Source organism: Phodopus roborovskii, unplaced genomic scaffold (genome assembly GCF_943737965.1).
Source record: "Phodopus roborovskii unplaced genomic scaffold, PHOROB, whole genome shotgun sequence".
Classification (NCBI taxonomy): Eukaryota; Metazoa; Chordata; class Mammalia; order Rodentia; family Cricetidae; genus Phodopus; species Phodopus roborovskii.
This window is the reverse complement of record NW_026126567.1, coordinates 15,156,702-15,175,713: the sequence shown is the minus strand read 5'-3', so window position 1 is coordinate 15,175,713 and position 19,012 is coordinate 15,156,702. Positions and strand designations below refer to the sequence as shown.

Here is a 19,012-nt window from a genome sequence, read left to right as displayed (position 1 = left end):
ATCGAGTCATCTTGACAATGATTAACCATGACGCCTATAATGCATGACTTTACAATAAAGCTGGATTTCTTTCTGTTAAGGACCATTTCTCAACTGATTTTGTGTTCCCAAATGTGTGATCTTATCCATTATTTGATTTGGAAATCTCAAAAAATACAGGTAGATAAGACACTGAGCTTCTAGCTTGGTCACTATTAGTAAGCATTATAGACTCATTCTTAAGGACTTGGGAATTCATGACTTAAGTAATTGGGAGTTCATTCTTAGTCAATCAGAACGTTAATTTTTAGAGATTAATTGCTAATTATACCAAATTATTAAGCATTCCAAACACACACCACTGAGGAATCACAAATCTTAGAACTGACTCACATGCCTTGTGAACCAAATCTCAACATACTCTCCAGTTTCCTCTGAGACAATGCAAGCAAAAGCTAGATGCCCAACATTTGTGTAAATATCTCCAGTGATAAGACTTGTGAGTTAAATTATTTCTTAATGAATATTGGGTTTATTTCATCTACTGTCTTTATTATAGTGGTCAAAGCCAACCAATCCATTTAGATACACTAGCATTTACTTGATTTGACACAGCAAATAAGAAAGTATAATAAATACACTTAACTACAAAATGTTCATGAACATTTTAGCACTGTGAATCATGGTCCAAGCCTTGTGTTTTTTGGGAGGGGGTGTTGAGACAGGGTTTCTCTGTAGCTTTTGGAGGCTGGCCTGGAGCAGGCTGGCCTTGAACTCTGAGATGATCCATCTGCCTCTGCCTCCTGAGTGCTGGGATTAAAGGTGTACCACCATCACCTGGCAGTCCCCAAGTTTGTTTTTTTTTTTTTTTTGTTTTTTTTGTTTTTTTTATGTCAATCTTTCCTGAAGAATGCTTCAAAGTATTCTGCAGGGTGCTAATAATAGCAGTTATAGAACACAATGAGTTAATGGTCAGAGCAGATAAATTTGAGGTTAGGCAGAGTTTATCATATCATTTTATCATAGAAGTGTCAAAACTTTAATAAAATAATATGTCTGCCTTCCAAAGAGAGACTATAATAATACAGGGCTTTCTAAAAAACTTTGTGTGTGTGTGTATGTGAAGTATAGATTACATAATATTTATTTGTGTACTTTATAGTAGATGAGGTTTTCTTGAGACTTAAAATTTACATTTTAAATGTATGTGTGTTTTCCTGAGTGTGTGTCTGTACCACACATGGATATAGTGCTCATGTGTGCCAGAAGAAGACACTGGGTTCTCCTGGACTGGAGTTCCAGCCAGGTGTGAGCCACTATGTCGGTGCTGGGAATCGATCTCTGGGTCTCTCAGAGACCCAGATGCTTCAATAGCCCCCAACAGATGAGTTTCAAATGATAAGGTTCATAGGTTCATGAGACAAAATGTAACATTGTGAACACTTAAGGAAATAGACTCTGGCAAGAGAAAACTCAGTGTTGTTCTTTAACAGTAGGCAGCATGGATAATACCAACAGACGTTTCAGATCTAGATATTAATTTTATTGGGATTTAATTAAAATAATTAATTAAATAAAAATAATTAAATTAAATTAAATAATTAAAATAATGTATCATAATAATATATGGTACATTTGATTATACATCCCCGAGGGCTGTTAAAGGGATTAAATTCCCCCTTCCTTTCAGGTTGTTAATTACTGCCAGAAATTGGGGGGCGGGGGAGAGAAAAGGTGTTTTTGAAGCTTTGCATAGAAATCCAGTGTTTAACCAAAAGCACTTTCAAGACAGCCTTAAATATCAGTATAGTTTGATGGGGATTTTGCAATTCTTTTAATGAATCAAACTTTAAGTAGCCAGGCAATGAGTCCTTCCTCCAGCATCTTGAGACAGTGGTGGCCAGATTTAAGATAATTAAGTAGTTTATGATTCAAGCTTGCTTTGTGTTACTCCAGAGAGCAGAGGAAAAATGCCAGCATGGCTAATAACATTCAGTCAGCTTATGTGTCCTTTCCCCCATGCCTGTACTTTCAAGAGACACTCCTCTTTGAAGGCTGTGTGATGTTGAGAATCTGCTCTGTAATCTTGTATTAGGGTTTCCCTTAGATAATCAAGATGACGGAGTGCTATGATAAAAGTCTCTGGTGACTGGGTTCTTATCTAACATCTAAAGGGGAGAGGGGCAACCATTTGTTATCTAAAGCATAAAGGATGTGCCTGCTGAACACGAGGATGAAAATCACCTTGCGGTTAGGCTCTGTGTACTCATGTGTTAGGTGTTAGCATCCAGGCACACCTTGGCCCCGCCCCTTGGGGGACCTGGCAGAGTGGGTCACCCCTGCCAGCATGGCAAGCAGTACCCAGACACCGTTTTCAGGTGCAAAAGGTCCCTTTAAGAGACAAGCTCTGCCCGCTCCCACTCTCTTCTCTGAAGAGGCAGGCAGATCTTTTCCTATCTCTTTCTTCTGCTCTTCCTCTCTGGCTCTTCCTCTCTCGGTCTCCCTTGCCCTCTCCCCTTCCCCTTTCTCCCTTCATCCCCTTTCCCTCTCTCCTTCCCCCTTCCCTCTCTGCCTTTCTCCCCTCTCTCCCCTTTCACCATTCACTCCCTTCCATTCCCTAATAAAACTCCTCACATAAGCTCCCTCAGTATGGTGTGCTTTGCCCCTCATCCGCTGTGGTTTGGACCCACCCACCAAGGTCCAATCTCGTGTCTTATCATAACATTAGATATGTATATTTCAAGTAGCGTTACCATCTGATACCTGTCAAAGAGTGTCGTGCGTTGTAAATATACACAACCAAATTAAAAAAAAAATGTTAATGTTTTTGCCTTTTAACAGTCTTGATAAAAGTTCTCAGAGCATGAAGTTTCGTACAGCTGTGAATGGACTTACCTTTCTGGTTTATTACAGGGGGAAAAACCAACCAGCTCAATCTGCAGAACACTGCAACAAAAGCGATCATTCAAGGCCTTCTGCAGGAGCAGAACTACACAGTTCAACTTATTGCCTACAACAAGGACAAAGAAAGCAAGCCGGCTCAAGGCCAGTTCAGAAGTGTGTATTGAGAGTCTTTAAGTGCCACCTGGGGGTGTGGGCTTAGAATACTGCACGAATGAGGGAGGCTTTGGGATGAAGTCTTTTGTGAGTCTACCTGTCCTCGGGTACAGATGATGTGTTATACTGTTTGTGGTTCCTCCACTGTCCAAATGCTATCAAGAGCTTTTCAGGTTTTCAGTTTAAGTCACTCCCGCCTCTGCTCGTGTTGGCCCTCCTAAATTGTTACACAAATATTGGGAATGATGACTCTTAAGGTCGATGAGGAACAGGAAATAACAGGGGGAAGAAGCAGTCCATTTCTGTTGAGTGTGAAAGCCTGTGACTGAGCAGGTCCACGGAAAACTTTCCTGATAACTTCGTCCTCCAAGCACATGAAGGAAAGCTGGCTATTTCCCACTTGCCTTTCTCTGTGGGCCAGACCCTGTGGTCTGCCAGCTTTCCTGCAGACAAACACTAGGCATGCATTTCAGGATTTAGCTGTTACTGTTGCTGGTGAGATACGAGTTAGGGGGAGTGGGGGATTTGTTCTGCTCCTGTGGGAATAAATGTCTTTGCAAGGCCTTCTTTTCCCTTTTATATTTCGCTGATATTCTTGCTCCCTTATTCAATGGGGGTAAATGTAGCCTGTTCTCCTTGCCTTGAAAACTTCCATAGTTACATGCTGGAAAACGGAGGTCATGACAAAGTCTTGGGAGATTTGGATTCTTTTTGGATATATTTTTGATACATAAACAACTTTTTGGACTTTAAGAGCCAAGAGAAGCCCTTGTGCTGGTAAATTTATGTTATGATAGTGTTTTGTTGTGGCCTTTATCATCTCTGCCCTGTTCCCCTTTCTCTCTCTCTCCTTTATCTCCCTTCTTCCCTCTCTCCTTTTTTTCTTTTGAGACAGTCTTGCTTTGTAGATCAGGCTAGCCCGAAACCTACTCTGTAGCCTAGGCTGTCCTGGAACTTGTGAGCTTGCGGCAGGGGAGTAGGGAAGGGAGAGGGAATTGGAATTGACATGTAAAAAAAAAGTTTGTTTCTAATTTAAATAAAAAGGAAAAACAAACAAACACTCCAATCCTGGGATTATAGGATTGCAATTTTGAAACTCAAATGGACCACTTCTGCTCCTCCGATTTCCTGTTTCTCGCTGACTTTAAGAAACATCCTATGCAGTACTTCCGTAACAATTTAGGAGGCAGGAGACTGTGCCACTACATTTGGAAGGACAATTTGTTTCTAATTGATTTTGTTCCTACTTAAAGGTAGCATCATTCATTATACTTTCTGCGTGACCTGGTGGCCCAGGTTCCACTGAGACTTGTTTTTCATAATTCAAACGTGAGCTGGTGCTGTGACCTGTTCTGGAACATTACCAAGCCACCAACTTTTCTCCTTGGAAGCATGTTTCATTGACGTCTGCCTGAGTCAGTCTGCCCATCTCAACAGTGGCATAGACCTGCAAATCCCCATGTTAGAAATTATTCTCATTATTTCCCAGATTTCTTTACACCTCTAGCATTTCTTAACACAGTTTTTCCTCATATTAAACTGACCACAGATGAATTTTATTTTAGAAAATGTGAGTGGCCTGGGTCGTAGCCCAAGTGTGGGTGGGGTGAAAGATGTAGATTTGGAAATAATCCATAAATGATGAGATTTTAAATTGTTGGATGATAAAATTATTTTTTAGGCACAGTGTCAAGGGATGCAAGGAAACTTTAGTGTAAGGTCATGTTTCAGGAATGGAAGGAGAAAAAGAATCCAAAGATAAGAATATAAAAGATAGGATCGTGGGATAGGAAAAAAGTTGCAATTACAGTTCTGCAAAAAACAGAATGAAGATTTTTAAAGAGGCAGGATGCTGATTAAAAAATCAGAGAATGGGGTCTAAAGGTGAATAGAATATTTGATTATTGAATCTAGTAAGATTAAATAATCTTAAAATTTTAACTATTATTCCTAGCTTGGAATTAAATCTCTTGGTATGAGAAAGACAAGGAGGATCTTAAAGACAGAATTATTGGAATTGAGGTGATAAGCCCTGATTGGATGACAAATCTTGGACCCTTTCAGCAAAGGCATAAAAGCCAGTGGGAAGGCAGAGGAGGGGTTCTATGGAGACAGGCTTGATGGGAGCATCTCTTGGAGAAGATGGCAAGGATGGTTGGAGAAGTCATCATCATCTCCCCTATGGAGCTGACCTACCAATATGCCTGCTCTCTTCCTTCAACTAGATAAAACAGTTAAATGACATATATTGTCACTGGTTTTTTTTTTTTTTTTTTTGCATTTTCACAGGGAACTTTGTATGTACAGAAATTGGACACTTGTTGATGTCCTTGAAATCTTTGTAAACTTTAGAAGCCAAGCAATGGCAGGCAGGTTGCTGCAGAGTGTCAAGCGTAGAGTACAGTGGGAAATTAAGCCATCGATGCAGGTGGCCATGAGTGTACCAAAAAAGTAGGGATAGTTTTAGCCTCTGAATATTGCCTCATTAAAGTGACAAGCACTACCATCTAGCTGTCAAAACTATTTCCTGTCATTTTCATTAGTAAAGATTAATTATACATGAGTTTCATTATGACATTTTCATACATATTCATAATTTTTAGCATATTCACTTTCCATTACCTTTGAATGTCCCACCCCATGCCCACTGACTCCCTTCCTCATCCCTGTTAAGCCCTTTCTACTTTGATGTCTTCTACTTTTCTTCTTTGACAACCCAATGGGTTTCATTAGGGTTGCTTACAAGATCGTGGGTGAGAAGTTGCTTGCAGGAGCATGGACATTTTACTGGTGCTTATACCTGTGGAGAAAATGTTAGAGAAATATTTTTTTTAAGCTTGAGAGGAAAATATTATGAGGTTCTCTACCTTCTTTTGAAGATGTAGCAATGACTAATAAGAATATCTACAGTTACTATTCATACATTGAGTCCAGAGACAAGAAGCCAAGGGCATCACTTACCTATTTTATAAGCTATGTTTTAGCATCTTGGTTTTTCATTCCTTTATGTATGAGGATGGGATCATCAAATGAGTTTTACAGCTGTTTTGAAGTACTAAGTTTATTTGATCCATTTATCCATGGTGCACACTTGACTTAACTTAAGCCTGAAGTACTTTTCATACCTCATGTCTAGGTTGATGAAAATATTATGCCCAGTATTTGGAAAGAAATTTATACCATGGTACTAATGTCTATCCATACTTTTTGGTTTTGCAGGGGTTTCAGTTAAACAAATTGAATATTTATTTGTTTGTTTTTACATCCCAACCAAAGTTTCTCTCCCTCCTTACCTTCCTGCCCCCCTCACCTCCACCCCCTCATCCATTGCTCCTCTTCTGTTTCTCTTCAGACAAGGGTGGGCATCCCATGGATATCAGCTAGCTATGGTGTATCAAGTTGCAGTGAGACTGGGCCCCTCCTCTTTTATTAAAGCTGGATGAGGCAATCTGGTAGGAGGAATGGGTCCCCAAAGTAGGCAATAGAGTCAGAGACAGCCCCTGACCAATCTATGGGTATAGCAGGATATCATTAGGAATTATTTCATTGACATTTTATTTTATTTTACTGTTTGCCAGTCATGTTTGGTTTTATTCTGGGCTACTCTGCTTCTGGATCCTGGCCCTCAGGGGATAGCTCCCCCCTCATGGTATGGGTCTTAAGCTGGGTCAGTTATTGGTTGGTCACTCTCGTGATTTTTTGGCATCTTTACCCCAGTACATCTAAAAGCAGGCCATGTTGTGGTCTAAGGATTTGTGGCTGGGGATTAGTGTCCCCCAATCCCTCCAACAAGTCTTGCCTGAGTACAGGAGATGGCCAGTTTAGACTCTATATCACCTAATGCTAGGAGTCTTAGGAAGGGTTGCCCTCATAGATTCCTGGGAGTTTCCATCGCTCTAGGTTTCTAGCTCATCCAAGAGATGCTCCCAGATTCCAGTTGTCTCTCCCAGTACTCTCTCTCCATTCTCCTCCTACCTGATCCCTTCTGTTCCCATCCTCATCCCCTACTCCAATCCACATCTCTCCCCCAGTCCAGGAGATGCTTATTCTATTTCTCCTTCCCAGGGAGATCCATGCATTCCCCCCTGAGTCCTCTTTGTTACTCATCTTCTCTGGGTCTATAGATTGTAGCATGGTTGTCCTCTCCTTTATGGCTAATATTCACTGATGAGTGGGTTCTTTAGTCTTTCTGGGTCTGGGTTACCTGGATCACTTAGGATGATCTTTCCTTTTTCCATCTGTTTGCCAGAAAATTTCATGATGTCATTCAATGTTTCTAACAGCTGAGTAATACTCCATTGTGTAATGTCCCACAGTTCCTTTTCTTCTCCTTTTTAAACATTAATAACACGTTTATGAAAAAAAATAACTTGTTTCTGTCTTTTTTGTTTCCTAGTTAAAGATTTAGAGAGAAGAAAGGATCCAGCAAAGCCCAGAGTCAAGGCTGTGGACAAAGGAAATGGAAGCAAGCCAACTTCACCGGAAGGTTAGATATTCCTGTGTTTCGCTCACTTCGGGGCATGGCTGGCTTAATTGTACAGACAAAACATACACAGTTGTTGGGACCATCAGCAGAACCATTGACTCTTTTCTTTTCGCCTTCCAAATGGCTGTCAGCATTTGGTTGGGGGTTCTTCCCTTCACCTTTCTACAACTAAACAAGCATACCTATGAGCACTGTCCTGTTATATCCCTTGCGGTGTCTATTGCTTCTTCACGTTAAGGACTTCCCCTGTGGATAGTTATAGCAGCCAGAGTCAACAGTAAACTGTCTGTCCCACTTACTCCTCATCTGTGGCCCTCCTCCACTGTGCTGTGTATTTTTAAAACTACCCAAATATTGTTCACACTGCATCCCATATTTTGATGTGTAGCATTAATACTTTATAATTTCCACTAGGTTGTCTTCTTTAATCCGTGACTTACTTTAAATAAGTTATTGATCTTCAACATGTGGTGATCTTAAACATACTCGTTTATTATTAGTGTCCGGCTTTATTGCACTATGTTCAGAGAATGTGGTATGCAGGGATATTTTTTAAAAAATTGTCGAGATATTTTATTACTTAAATATGGTCGATGGTTAGATTCATTCCACATGTCCTTGAGAAAAATGTGTTTTAATTTCCCTCACTAATGTTTGTCCACTTCTATTTGAAACTGGCTATTTTAAATTCTTGTAGTGCTGGTGACATAGAAATGAGAGTTATATTTCATAAGAAAAAATTACTTTTGTTATTTATAATCATCCTTTTTATTACTAGTCATTCAATATTTGTCTCAAAGACTCAGTGTCTAAAATAAATGTAATTATACCCTCTTTATTGGGTGTAGTATTCACAAAACAATTCATTCTTGCTTTTTAACTGTCACTGTTTTTGTATTCCCAGGTTTATACTGAGTAATCTTATGGAGAAGATTGAGTGGCATTCCAATATTCTATCTTATGGTTGTTATATTTATTTATAACTGTGTTCACTTAAATTTGCTGAAATTACTGATAATTTGTGACTTATCACTTACTTCTCTGCTTTGTATTACTTTACAATTTTCATGTTTTTTCCCTCTATGGTTTGTGTTCTCTTTACATTTGTTTTACCCTTATACTGACCTAGAAAGTTTTCATTCTTATGATTGTGTTTAGATTTAATGTGAATATGAAACTTAACAAAGTCTGCAAGTAGCTGATAGCTTTAGCATATCTCAACAATTCCTTTTTTAAAAAATACATTTATTTCTTTTACGTATAAGTGCTCTATCTGCACATACACATTTCTGCCAGAAGAGGACATCAGATCCTGCTATTGATGGTTGTGAGCCTCCATGTGGTTGTTGGGAATTGAACTCACGGCCTCTGGAAGAGCAGTCAGTGCTCTTAACCAATGAGTCATCTCTCCAGCCCCCGCAGCAATTCTTCATAATGCTTGCAGGGTTCCACGCTTACCAACTATGGTTCCTCCTTTATTTTGTTATGTCTTATATTTTATCTCATGTCAATTTTTTTTTTTTGTTCTGTAACTTGCAAGTGAGAAACAAGAGTCTCAGTATCCTAAATTTTCCTATTAATATGTGCAACCATAGAAATCATTTTAGATATTACAAAATAGGTAGAGTAGACAGACATATGGTCTGTTAACTAAAGTTTGGTATTTGCTTTTAGCATATGGCCTAGAAATATAGATTCAAAAAGATCTGGGAGCCAGGCCTGATTTCACAGATCAGCAATTCCAGACACTCTGGAAGCTGAGGCAAGAGGATTGCAAGCTCAAGGTTCATCATTAGTAAAAGGCAAACTTGGGTAATGTAGTGAGTCACTGTCTCAAAATAAAGCTATAACAGAAAGGCAGAGGGTCGGGATGTAGCACGGGGGCAGAGGGCTTGCCTAGGATGAGCAGAGGTTGGATCAGTGCTTTTCTTCACAATTCACTATGCTCTGTCGTTCATTTTTAACATAGGTTAACTTGAGTATGAAAAATATTGATGTGCTTCAATATTAAGAGTCAATGGTTAAATAAGGGGCAATGAAAAGGCATCCTTCCTTCCAGACTTACTTGGTCTAAGGAACCAAACTCTTTCCCTTAATTGTTTTTATGGGGTGGGGTGGGGACATCAGTGGGAATGGAACCCACCAAGGCCTTGGGATGCCTGGCACATGTCTTACTACTAAGTGACATCCTGAACTCTGAATACATCAGTTTCTGACTTACGTGTTTCTGTTTCTTTTTGTTAAAGTACATTCATTAGCATTTTAATGTGGCTTTTTTTTTTAAAGTTCTCAGTTAATATTTGAGAAGATGTTCAGGTCTTGCTGGTGTAGAACCCCTAGTCTCTGGTGGTATAATACTCTTTATGTTGTTGAATGTGTTCTTGTACTGTTATCTACCCATCTCTTCCGTCAGTGGGTGCAGGTGGGACCTGTGATTCAGGGGGTCTCTTTTCCTCCAATTGGCGTAGATGGGGTCTGTGGCTTAGGTTGTCACCCTTCCTCTCCTGAGCAGGCGGGGCCCAGGCTTCCATGGCTGCAAATTTGGTGCTGGATGTTTTAGCATGTGGGGAGGCTTCCCCCAGGTCTCTGGGGCTTCAGTGGGCAGGGGTGGGTGTTGCAGTGTGCCCTGGGTGATTAGGACTTAGGGGTAAGTTCTCAGTTAATATTTGAATTAGTATTCTTTGCCTGTTTATGATTAGAAGATATTTGAGATAAAAATCTATGGATTCACGTGGCTTCGGAATTTATTAGTTTTAGCTGTATATTACTAAAGAGGTCTATCATTTCTATCCTTTGCCATGAACACCTTCCTCTTGCCCTTCCAAAACCCAGGACTGAGTGGGAAGAGTGAAAAACAAAGAAGATAATAATGAAAAATTTAGGCGATACAGGTATATGTTCTGAGAAACACTCAAAGCCTTTGGGGATTGGACAGTCCACAATGCAGATATATTCACGAGAGCCTTTCCTCAATCCTGGTCAGGCAGGTTTATTGTAGTGATTAGGACCTCTGTGGGGGCTATGACCCCCAGGAGACTTGGAGGGGCAAGGATGGGATTATTTCTAAGTGTGCAGGGGCTATGAGGACTCTACGAAGGCACAGACCATAGGAAAGAATTGTCTTATGAAATCAGGCTGGGTATGGAATGGATGCCAGAGACCCCAGAGGTCCCTGTGCTTCAGGGAGGTGGAGGCAGAGGGAGCTGAAAGTCTGAGGCCATCTTAGGGTATACCATGAGTTCCTGGTCAGCGTGGGCTATGGGGCAAGAAAAAGAAAATTGCGGCTCGGGAAGAAGAAAGGCAAGTAGGCAATAACAGTGCAGGCCATCTTTAGGCTCGCAGGAGGAGAAATGTGAGTGGAGGCCACTAACCACTCAGAGTCCCTCCCAAGACTTAGCGTACACCGCACCCAGGATGAGATAGTCCCACAATTCACATTGAACTATGTGGTTCTTTGTTTTCCCTACAATCTACAATCTTCCAGTATGACCACTTGTACTGAGAGTAGCTCAGAAACAGTCATTTTACATATTTCAGAATTTTAACTTGAGTGCAAGGAGCTCAAATGTTCAGCTGAAACTTCTGTGCTGAGAAATAGTTACTTATTTTTAATACACTGTGCATGTTTCTTCAAAAAACCAGCTTGCAAACAAAAGTGGTATTTTCCTTTGAGCATAACATTGGCACGTTGACACAAATGGTTATTTCTCCATGGCTGTCCAAACAGCTTTCTCTAGTTATTTTTGGCATTTTGCATAAAAATGCAGAACCAGATTGGAAAAGATTATGGGCCAGATAGGAAAAGAAGCATAAGGTTTCTTTCTCTTCTGCATTTTTCCCCCCAATTAAACCCATCAAGCCTGTGCATTCCCTACCCATGTACTAATGGGCTTGACCCTGCTGAGCTGAGGTGAGGTCAGGTGCTTTCATACAGTATTGCCTTAGACAGCCCTCTGTTTTTTCTTTATTTTCTCTGCTCTAGGGCAACAACTGGAGACCAGGGACTAGACTTCTCATTTTCTTTTCTTCTTAACTTTGTATTAATTTTCCTCCACACAATAGAGCGCTGATTTTCTAAGGAAAAAAATTCTAAAAACATGAGATTGGTTTGTTCTTCTTTCCAAAATAACAATACTCTGTGGTCCAGCCCAGTCCTCTGCTATTTTTTTTTAAATAATGTTTTGTTGGAGCACGGCTTTGTTCATTCCTGATATATTGTGTATGGCTGCGCTCCCACAGTATCAGCATTCAAGTGTTCCAGAAGAGATCATATGGCCGGCAAAGAGTCAACTATTTCCTAACTTGACCTCTCCAGAATACCATTGCAGATTCTTGCCTCAGAGTGTTTAAAACTTTCAGATGTGTTGGGTTTGAGTCCTTCAGTAAATTGGTTCCATTTCTGAGGACATTTGCTCTCTCCTACTATTTCCAATCAGAACTGCTTAGTATGTAATCTCATTTTTGAATCTGCATGAGACTCCCTTTCTTCTATGTTCACATTTGTCTTTTCTTTTATATCTGAAACATGAGAACTCCTGTGTTAGTTGTGAAGATTGAATGAATTACTGTAAGTTAAGTACTTAGAACACAGTGAGTACTATTTAAACATTATTATTAATATTAGAATACTTGAAGCTGAGCATGGCGGTGCAAGCCTATAATTCCAACATACAGGGAGGATGAGGTTGAGACAGCCTGATCTACATAGTGAAACATCTTGTTTAAAAGAAAACCCAAATAAATATAATAATAAAATAAACAAGACCCTCCAAATACTAGAAAATATATTTATAGATCTATTACCTATCTATCATCTATCTATCTATCTATCTATCTATCTATCTATCTATCTATCTATGTATCCATCTCCATCCATCTATCTCTGACAAAGTCTCATCACTCGAGGCTATTCTCAAACTTGCTGAGGCTGGTCTTGAACTCCTGACCTTTCTGTCTCTAACTCCCCAGTACTGAAATAATAAATGTTTCTTCCTTGACTAAGAGGCCTATCTTTTTTGTTAATTCGACAGTGACTGCACAGACAAGATCTGGTATTTATCCCCTATAGGGGCCAGCACTGAGTTATGTACTGGGGGTTAACTAATGGATATGGTTGGTAGATGTCTACCCTCATAGAGTTTGTGTTGCTCACTGCAGCTCAACAAAGGCAGCGAATGGCTTCTCTCCATGAGGAGTCAGCTCTGAGTTATGCATGATAATCATGTTTGTGTGTAGCTAGGTCTTATGATGGTTCTCAAGGCATGTTTTCTCCTCCTCCTTTTCCTTCTCTTCCTCTCCCTCTCTCCCTCTCCTCCTACCCCTCCTCCTCCTTCTTCGACAGACTTCCATATCGCCCTGGACATTCTGGAACTTGCTTTGTAGACCAGGTTGGCTTTGAACTCTGAGATCCAAGGGCTTCTGTCTTCCGAGTGCCGAGTCACCAAAACTCTTCCATATTTTCACTTCTTTGAATCACTTTTGACACCTTTATGATTCTTAACTCATAACCAAGGGACTGATTTAAAAATTTACCACCTGTCCCACTGGTTTTCCAGGACTTACAGGTGCCAAATTCAAGATTGTGGATTCATCTTGGAAACAGTGGGACTATTTGGGATTTTAGATTGGGGTCAGGAGAACAGTTAAAACACAGCACAGGGTTATAGGAGAGTTTTTAAGAAAATGCTGGTTAATCCTGACTCCACTCCTGTAAGTGCGGGGGTGGGGGGGTCGGGGGTGTGGTGGCATTTTGTGCTGGTCAGAAGTGCGAGATTGGAGTTTAGATGTGGACTAGACCATTACACCCAGCAATAGCAAATATCCTCAGAAATTTGTCAGTGGGCAATTTCATTGCTTTTTGAACATCATAAAGTATACTCACACAGCTCTTAAATATCTTTGCATGTGTGTATATTTGTACAGTGGTGTGTGTGTGTGTACACATATGTGTAAGCATAACCTTCACAGCTTACATGTAGAGGTTATAGAACAGCTCCATTTGCCACTTTTCCCATTGTTTGAGATAGGGTTTCTTGTTCACGTCTGTGTATGCCAGGTTAGGTGAGCAGTGAGTTTCCACGGATTATTCTGTCTCTGTCTCTTGGTATATGAGAGCTGGGAGAACGGATGTGTGCTGTCTACCATGAGGGCTTTACTTGGGTTCTGGGGATCCAAACTCAGGTTCTCTTGCTTGTGTGGCAATGCTTCACCCTTTGTGTTGTTTACCACTGCTGCTTATACAAGTTTTGGAGGCATAGGTCTGTTACCCATCCTGGTTCCTGGTGCAATTGATGAGTGCAGTTAACAAGAGACATAAGAGGCAGCTGCTAGCATGATCCTGCAGACGGTTTTAAGTAAACTTATATGAATAGGAAGGATGCACTGTCAGTAATTGATACATTTAACAGTAAACACAAACCACCAACATAGTCATTTGTCAATGTTTTCAAATATTGTGCTGACTTCTTAATGTATGTGCTGCATTTTGTAAGACTGGCCATTCAGTAGGTTTGCTTCCACCACATCATCAGATGATTGATAGGGGGACGTCCTTCTGTATATATGTTTCTATTACTGGTTGATGAATAAAACACTGCTTGGCCAATAGCCAGAATAGTCAGGCGGGAAGATAGGCAGGGCTACGAGAGGAAGGAGGAAGGCAGAGAGAAGCAGCAAGTGTAGAGATGCCATGCTGCCATGCTGCCCAAGCAGCAAGTGTAGAGATGCAGGGGTATTATTGGGTAAGCCACAGCCTCATGGCAATGCATAGATAATAGAAATGGGTTAAATAATTAAGAGAGATCTAGCCAGTAAGAAGGCCTAGCCATCAGTCACCAGTTTAATAATTAATGTAAGTCTTTGTGTGCTTATGTGGGACTGAAGTGGCTGTGGGTCCTGGTGGGACAGAAAACCTCCATCTTCAGATGACCAGTGCATTGCACTCACATTCTGGTGGCTGTGATCTCACCAGGTGACAGGAACGTTCCTGCACCAGTATAGATATGGGGCCAACGTTGCATATATGGTCAGTTATGGACTGAAGTGAAGAGTTAAGTAAAGCTTTGAAAAACAAGATCAATAGTTTAGCTCAGCTTTGTGGGCAGGAGAGGGGGAGCAGTTATCTTGGGATTTAGTATTGGCAGTTATTGAACAACCAGGTAGTTAGGCCACAGAGAAGGTGACTGAGGCTCCTCCCTTGTCCTGTCTGTTTTCTTTTCTATATATTTTTGTTTTGTTTTGTTTTGTTTCTTTAGACAGGGTTTCTCTCTGTATTGTTTTGCAGTTTATCCTGGAACTAGCTCAGTGGACCAGGCTGGCCTCGAACTCACAGAGATTTGCCTGCTTCTGCCTCCTGAATGCTGGGATTAAAGGCGTGTGCCACCAATGCCCAGTTTCTATAAAAAAGATTTTTTTTAGACGTGGTTTTTATCATGTATCCCAGGCTGGCCTTCAACTGATGAGAATACTCCTGCCTCAGTTTCTCAAGTTCTGTGGCTTCAACTATGCACCACCATGCCTAGCTCAACTCCTTTAGTTATCAGAGATGTTGCTGCTCCCCAATCAGACAGCCTGTCTGTAATTGAGTTGAAATCTGTCACCCGTAGACTCCTGTGTGCATACAGAAACTTCTAATCCCCTTCCCAAGTTGACAGCTCTTTAAATATGGAAGCAGCTGTCTTCTCCCAGGCCCTAGGAGCAGAGGTGCAATGTGATGACTGTGCTGTTTATAGATCTGTCGGTTACTGCTGTGATTCAGAACTCTGAGTGGCAGCTGAAAAGTTCTCTGGGCTGTGGTGCAGCGACTGGGCTTCACATTCCTGAAAGAAGTTGTGCTGTTATGCAATGAAGGTCGACTGTAGTACAAATGCCTATGGATTTGATTTCATGCTATGTTTATATAGCCACAGCTTGTTGATCTTTGCTTCTGTCACTCCATCCATCTCTCTCTGTCTCTGTCTGCCTCTCTCTCTTTTCTTTTTCTTTTGTGATAGTATTTGAAGTGCATTTGGCTAAGCAGCTCAGACTTTGTAGTCAGTCCTACCTTTGAATTTAGACTTTGTATTTTCTCAGTGTATGGGGAGTGGGCAGACTTTCTACCCTCTCTAGTTATTCAGTCTCCTTTCTATGAAGTGGGAACAACACTTGTCATCTAGGATTGATGTTGGTCTTTGAAAAGACATTTGTAAGGAAAGAGGTTGGTTTACAGAAGTCAAGGAGGCCATCAGTAGCCTAGGGTCGCAAGAGACAATCAGAGGGGGGAGTTTATGGCATCAATTCTAGACCAGCTCCCAGAAAACTCAAGGCAAGAAAAACTGATGTCCTAGGGGATCTAGGCAGCTGGCAGGAATTCCCTCTTCCGTTGGCTTTGGCTCTATTCAGATACTGATGTTCAGTTTTAAGTGAGGCCACCTTCAGTAGACAGAGCAATCTGCTTTACTGTCTTACCAAGAAACACTTCCATAAACACCTCTAGACTAATGTTTTGTCAAATGTGTAGGTACACATAGCTCAGTCAGAATTAATGACATAAAACATAATAGACATAAAATAATTACTCCTCATTTCTGCAAACCTTCCCTTCCCTTCCCTTCCCTTCCCTTCCCTTCCCTTCCCTTCCCTTCCCTTCCCTTCCCTTCCATTTTCCTTTTCCTTTTCCTTTTTTTTTAAAGACAGGGCTTTTCTGTGTAATAGCCCTGGCTGTCCTGCTCTGTGTAGATCAGGCTGGCCTTGAACCCACAACGATATGCCTGCCTCTACCTCCTGAGTGCTGGGATTAAAGGCGTGTGCCACTACCGCCCAGCACCAGTTTTTTTTTTTTTTTTAAGAAGTATGACATTCCATGAAGAACTAAGAGTAGGTTAGGAAGAGGATATTGCTAGATCACCACCCATCAAGGATGCTCTGGTGACTGATTCAGTTGTCTAAAAGCTTACTACAGCATGTTACTGGAATGCCCATGATGGTGATTTCAGAGATGATTAGAAAAGGAGAGAACTTTGCCCAAAAATAAATAAATTCCTTGATGGATTTACAATATGATGGCATGGTTAGGAGACCAAAGGTAGAAAGTAGAGACAGGGCTGACTGACTTACAGAATGTAGGTCACTAGGGCACTCTTGTTCTGGGCTATATCATTTTGACTCTTTCCCACACTCCTCCATGATGTGAATGGCTCTGCCCTGCCCTGCCCTTCCTACAGTCAGCAGAGACTGCTAAATCCCTGTTTCCTTCTCAAAGTCCTTTATGTCAGGTATTTTGTTCAAGCTATAAGAAAAGTAACTAATGCAGATGCCTTAACAGGTAACCTCTACTAAGACCTGAGAAAATGAGAACCAACTTTACTCTGGTTAAAATGAATGCCAAATAGAGCGCTATACCCACTAACAGGCAATTTCTAAAGTTGTGACCTGTGCATTCATGAAGACAATGCTTATGGAAACCATAGCCTTGTGCATTGGGAAAGTTCAATTTGAAGATCTGGAATCTAGTCCTGTCACTGATAATGACCATGAAGTCAGCCATTTGTCTTTGTGAACTTCAGCTGTCTAATGTCGGCTGTCTGTGCAATCCCCAGAAGTTCGCTGTTATGAACTGCGTTACTGTTTGACTCTTGCCTCCTGCCTCAACGGGGCAAGAATTGTACAAGAGTGACAGACTTGCCAGTGGGATGACAGAGCATCAAAATCAACAACTATACCTCAGTAGAAGGACCTGGAAGAGATGTGTCCCTAGAACTGGCAGCAATCTATTTCTTTCACTAGGATTACATAAGAGACCCGGGGGGGGGGAGGCTAACATTGTTATATTGAACCTGGTATTTTATACTTATTAACTAAGTAATAACACTTGTTATTATTTGTCCTGCCATACCTAGTTTTTGTAAACTTGATAGCAACTTGGCATACCTTGGAAGAAGGAATGTCAATAGAGGAATTGCTTTGGTCAGATTGGTATATAGGCTTGTTTCGTGGGTCATTTTTGCTGTTTGTTTGTTTTCTTGGTTGCTGATTGATGTGTGAGGGCCAACTATACAGTTGGCAGTGCCATCCCTGGGCAGGTGGCCTGGACTGTGGAAGGAAGGTAGCCGAGCAAGCCAAGGCAGAAAGCGAGTAAACAGCATCTTCCATGGTCTCTGCTTCAGGTTGCTGCCCCAAGTTCATGCCTTGCCTTCCCTTAATGATGGACTGGAACCAATATTCCCAAATAAACTCTTTTTCTCCCAAGTTGGTTCTGGTCAGTGTTTTACCACAGCCACAAAAAGCAACCCAGGATGTGTATTAACTGGAGTTTATTAAGGATAACATTGAATATGCAAGTCAACCTCAGAAAAATTGATATCATTATTATGTTGAGTCTTCCAACTTTTACACACATAGAGTCACTACATGTATGTGACAGCTTTCCTTCACTGTTTTCTAACTTTAACCAGTGTTTCTATGCATGCTTTGGCAAATATATACTTAAGTATATTCTCATCTTTAGAGCATAAGTAAGTGGCAATACCTCTATTAATTTTTGCCAGTTTAGTGAGCACACATTATATATTGCTGTGATCTTGTTTGGGCCACTAAAATAAATAATTCAATACTTATTTGTTTACTCATTGGCCATTATTTCTTGTCCTCTAGTCTCTGTTCATCATTTTTTACTCTTGAAAGTAGCGTTTTTCAGTTTTTCCTATTGTATAATGTTTCTGCTTGATTGTAATCTATCATTTTTCTTCTCTTCCTGTTTGTTTGAGACATTCTCCCCATGTAACCCCAAATCCTGGTGATCCTCTTGCCTCAGACTATAGTGATGCAGTTATAGGTGTCAACCAATGCATGGCTTTAAAATGTTTCCTTTCAAGTGTTTTGTTCATGTGAAGAACTTTTCAAGCGTTAGTATCACTAATCAATATTTTGACTTACAGTCAATCAATTTTACATTGGGCCTAGATATAATTTATGTATGAGTGAGTTTAATCGAGAGTATATATATATATTTTTAATCAGAAATCATTTTGAAAAGAGAAAACAAGCTTTTTCACTCTTCTGGATAAGCAGAAGGAATTTTAAGTCTGTAATCTTTTCTACACCTGGAAGACAGCTTAGTGAGAGTGTGCTTGCCTCAGATGAGTGTGGCCCCTGGCTCATTCCTAGCACTGCAAAAAACAGGCAGTCATGAAACCCAAGAAAGTGTAATACTAAAAAAGTATTCCCAATTACTTAATAATATTTCTAGAAATTTTGAAAGAAACAAAAACACACCATTTGGGAGTTAGGTGTTCTTCATTTAACAACCAATAAAAATGAGTTCTTAAAGCATAATAAGATAACGATTTCCCCAGGTTATGACCAAATCTAAGGAATTTCTGTCTCGTGGCCTGTGGCAGTATCTGGTTTAGACTTTTAAAAGTTGCAGTAGGGCTGAATCCTAAGCACGAAGCTGGTATCTTTCTTCTATCCAATAAGCGGTGTTTAGGGCCAAAAAATGTAAATAGCTCTGGA

General features: G+C 40.6%; 1 protein-coding gene across 1 annotated transcript in view; it reads left to right on the top strand.

Annotated features, from left to right (window-relative positions):
* The window catches only part of Col14a1 (collagen type XIV alpha 1 chain), a 163,305-nt gene that overhangs the window by 9,160 nt on the left and 135,133 nt on the right, over positions 1-19,012 (top strand). The window contains exons 3-4 of the mRNA XM_051202657.1: positions 2,893-3,036; positions 7,433-7,522. Of these exons, the coding sequence (XP_051058614.1) occupies positions 2,893-3,036; positions 7,433-7,522 (234 nt within the window). The remainder of the gene's footprint in view (positions 1-2,892; positions 3,037-7,432; positions 7,523-19,012) is intronic.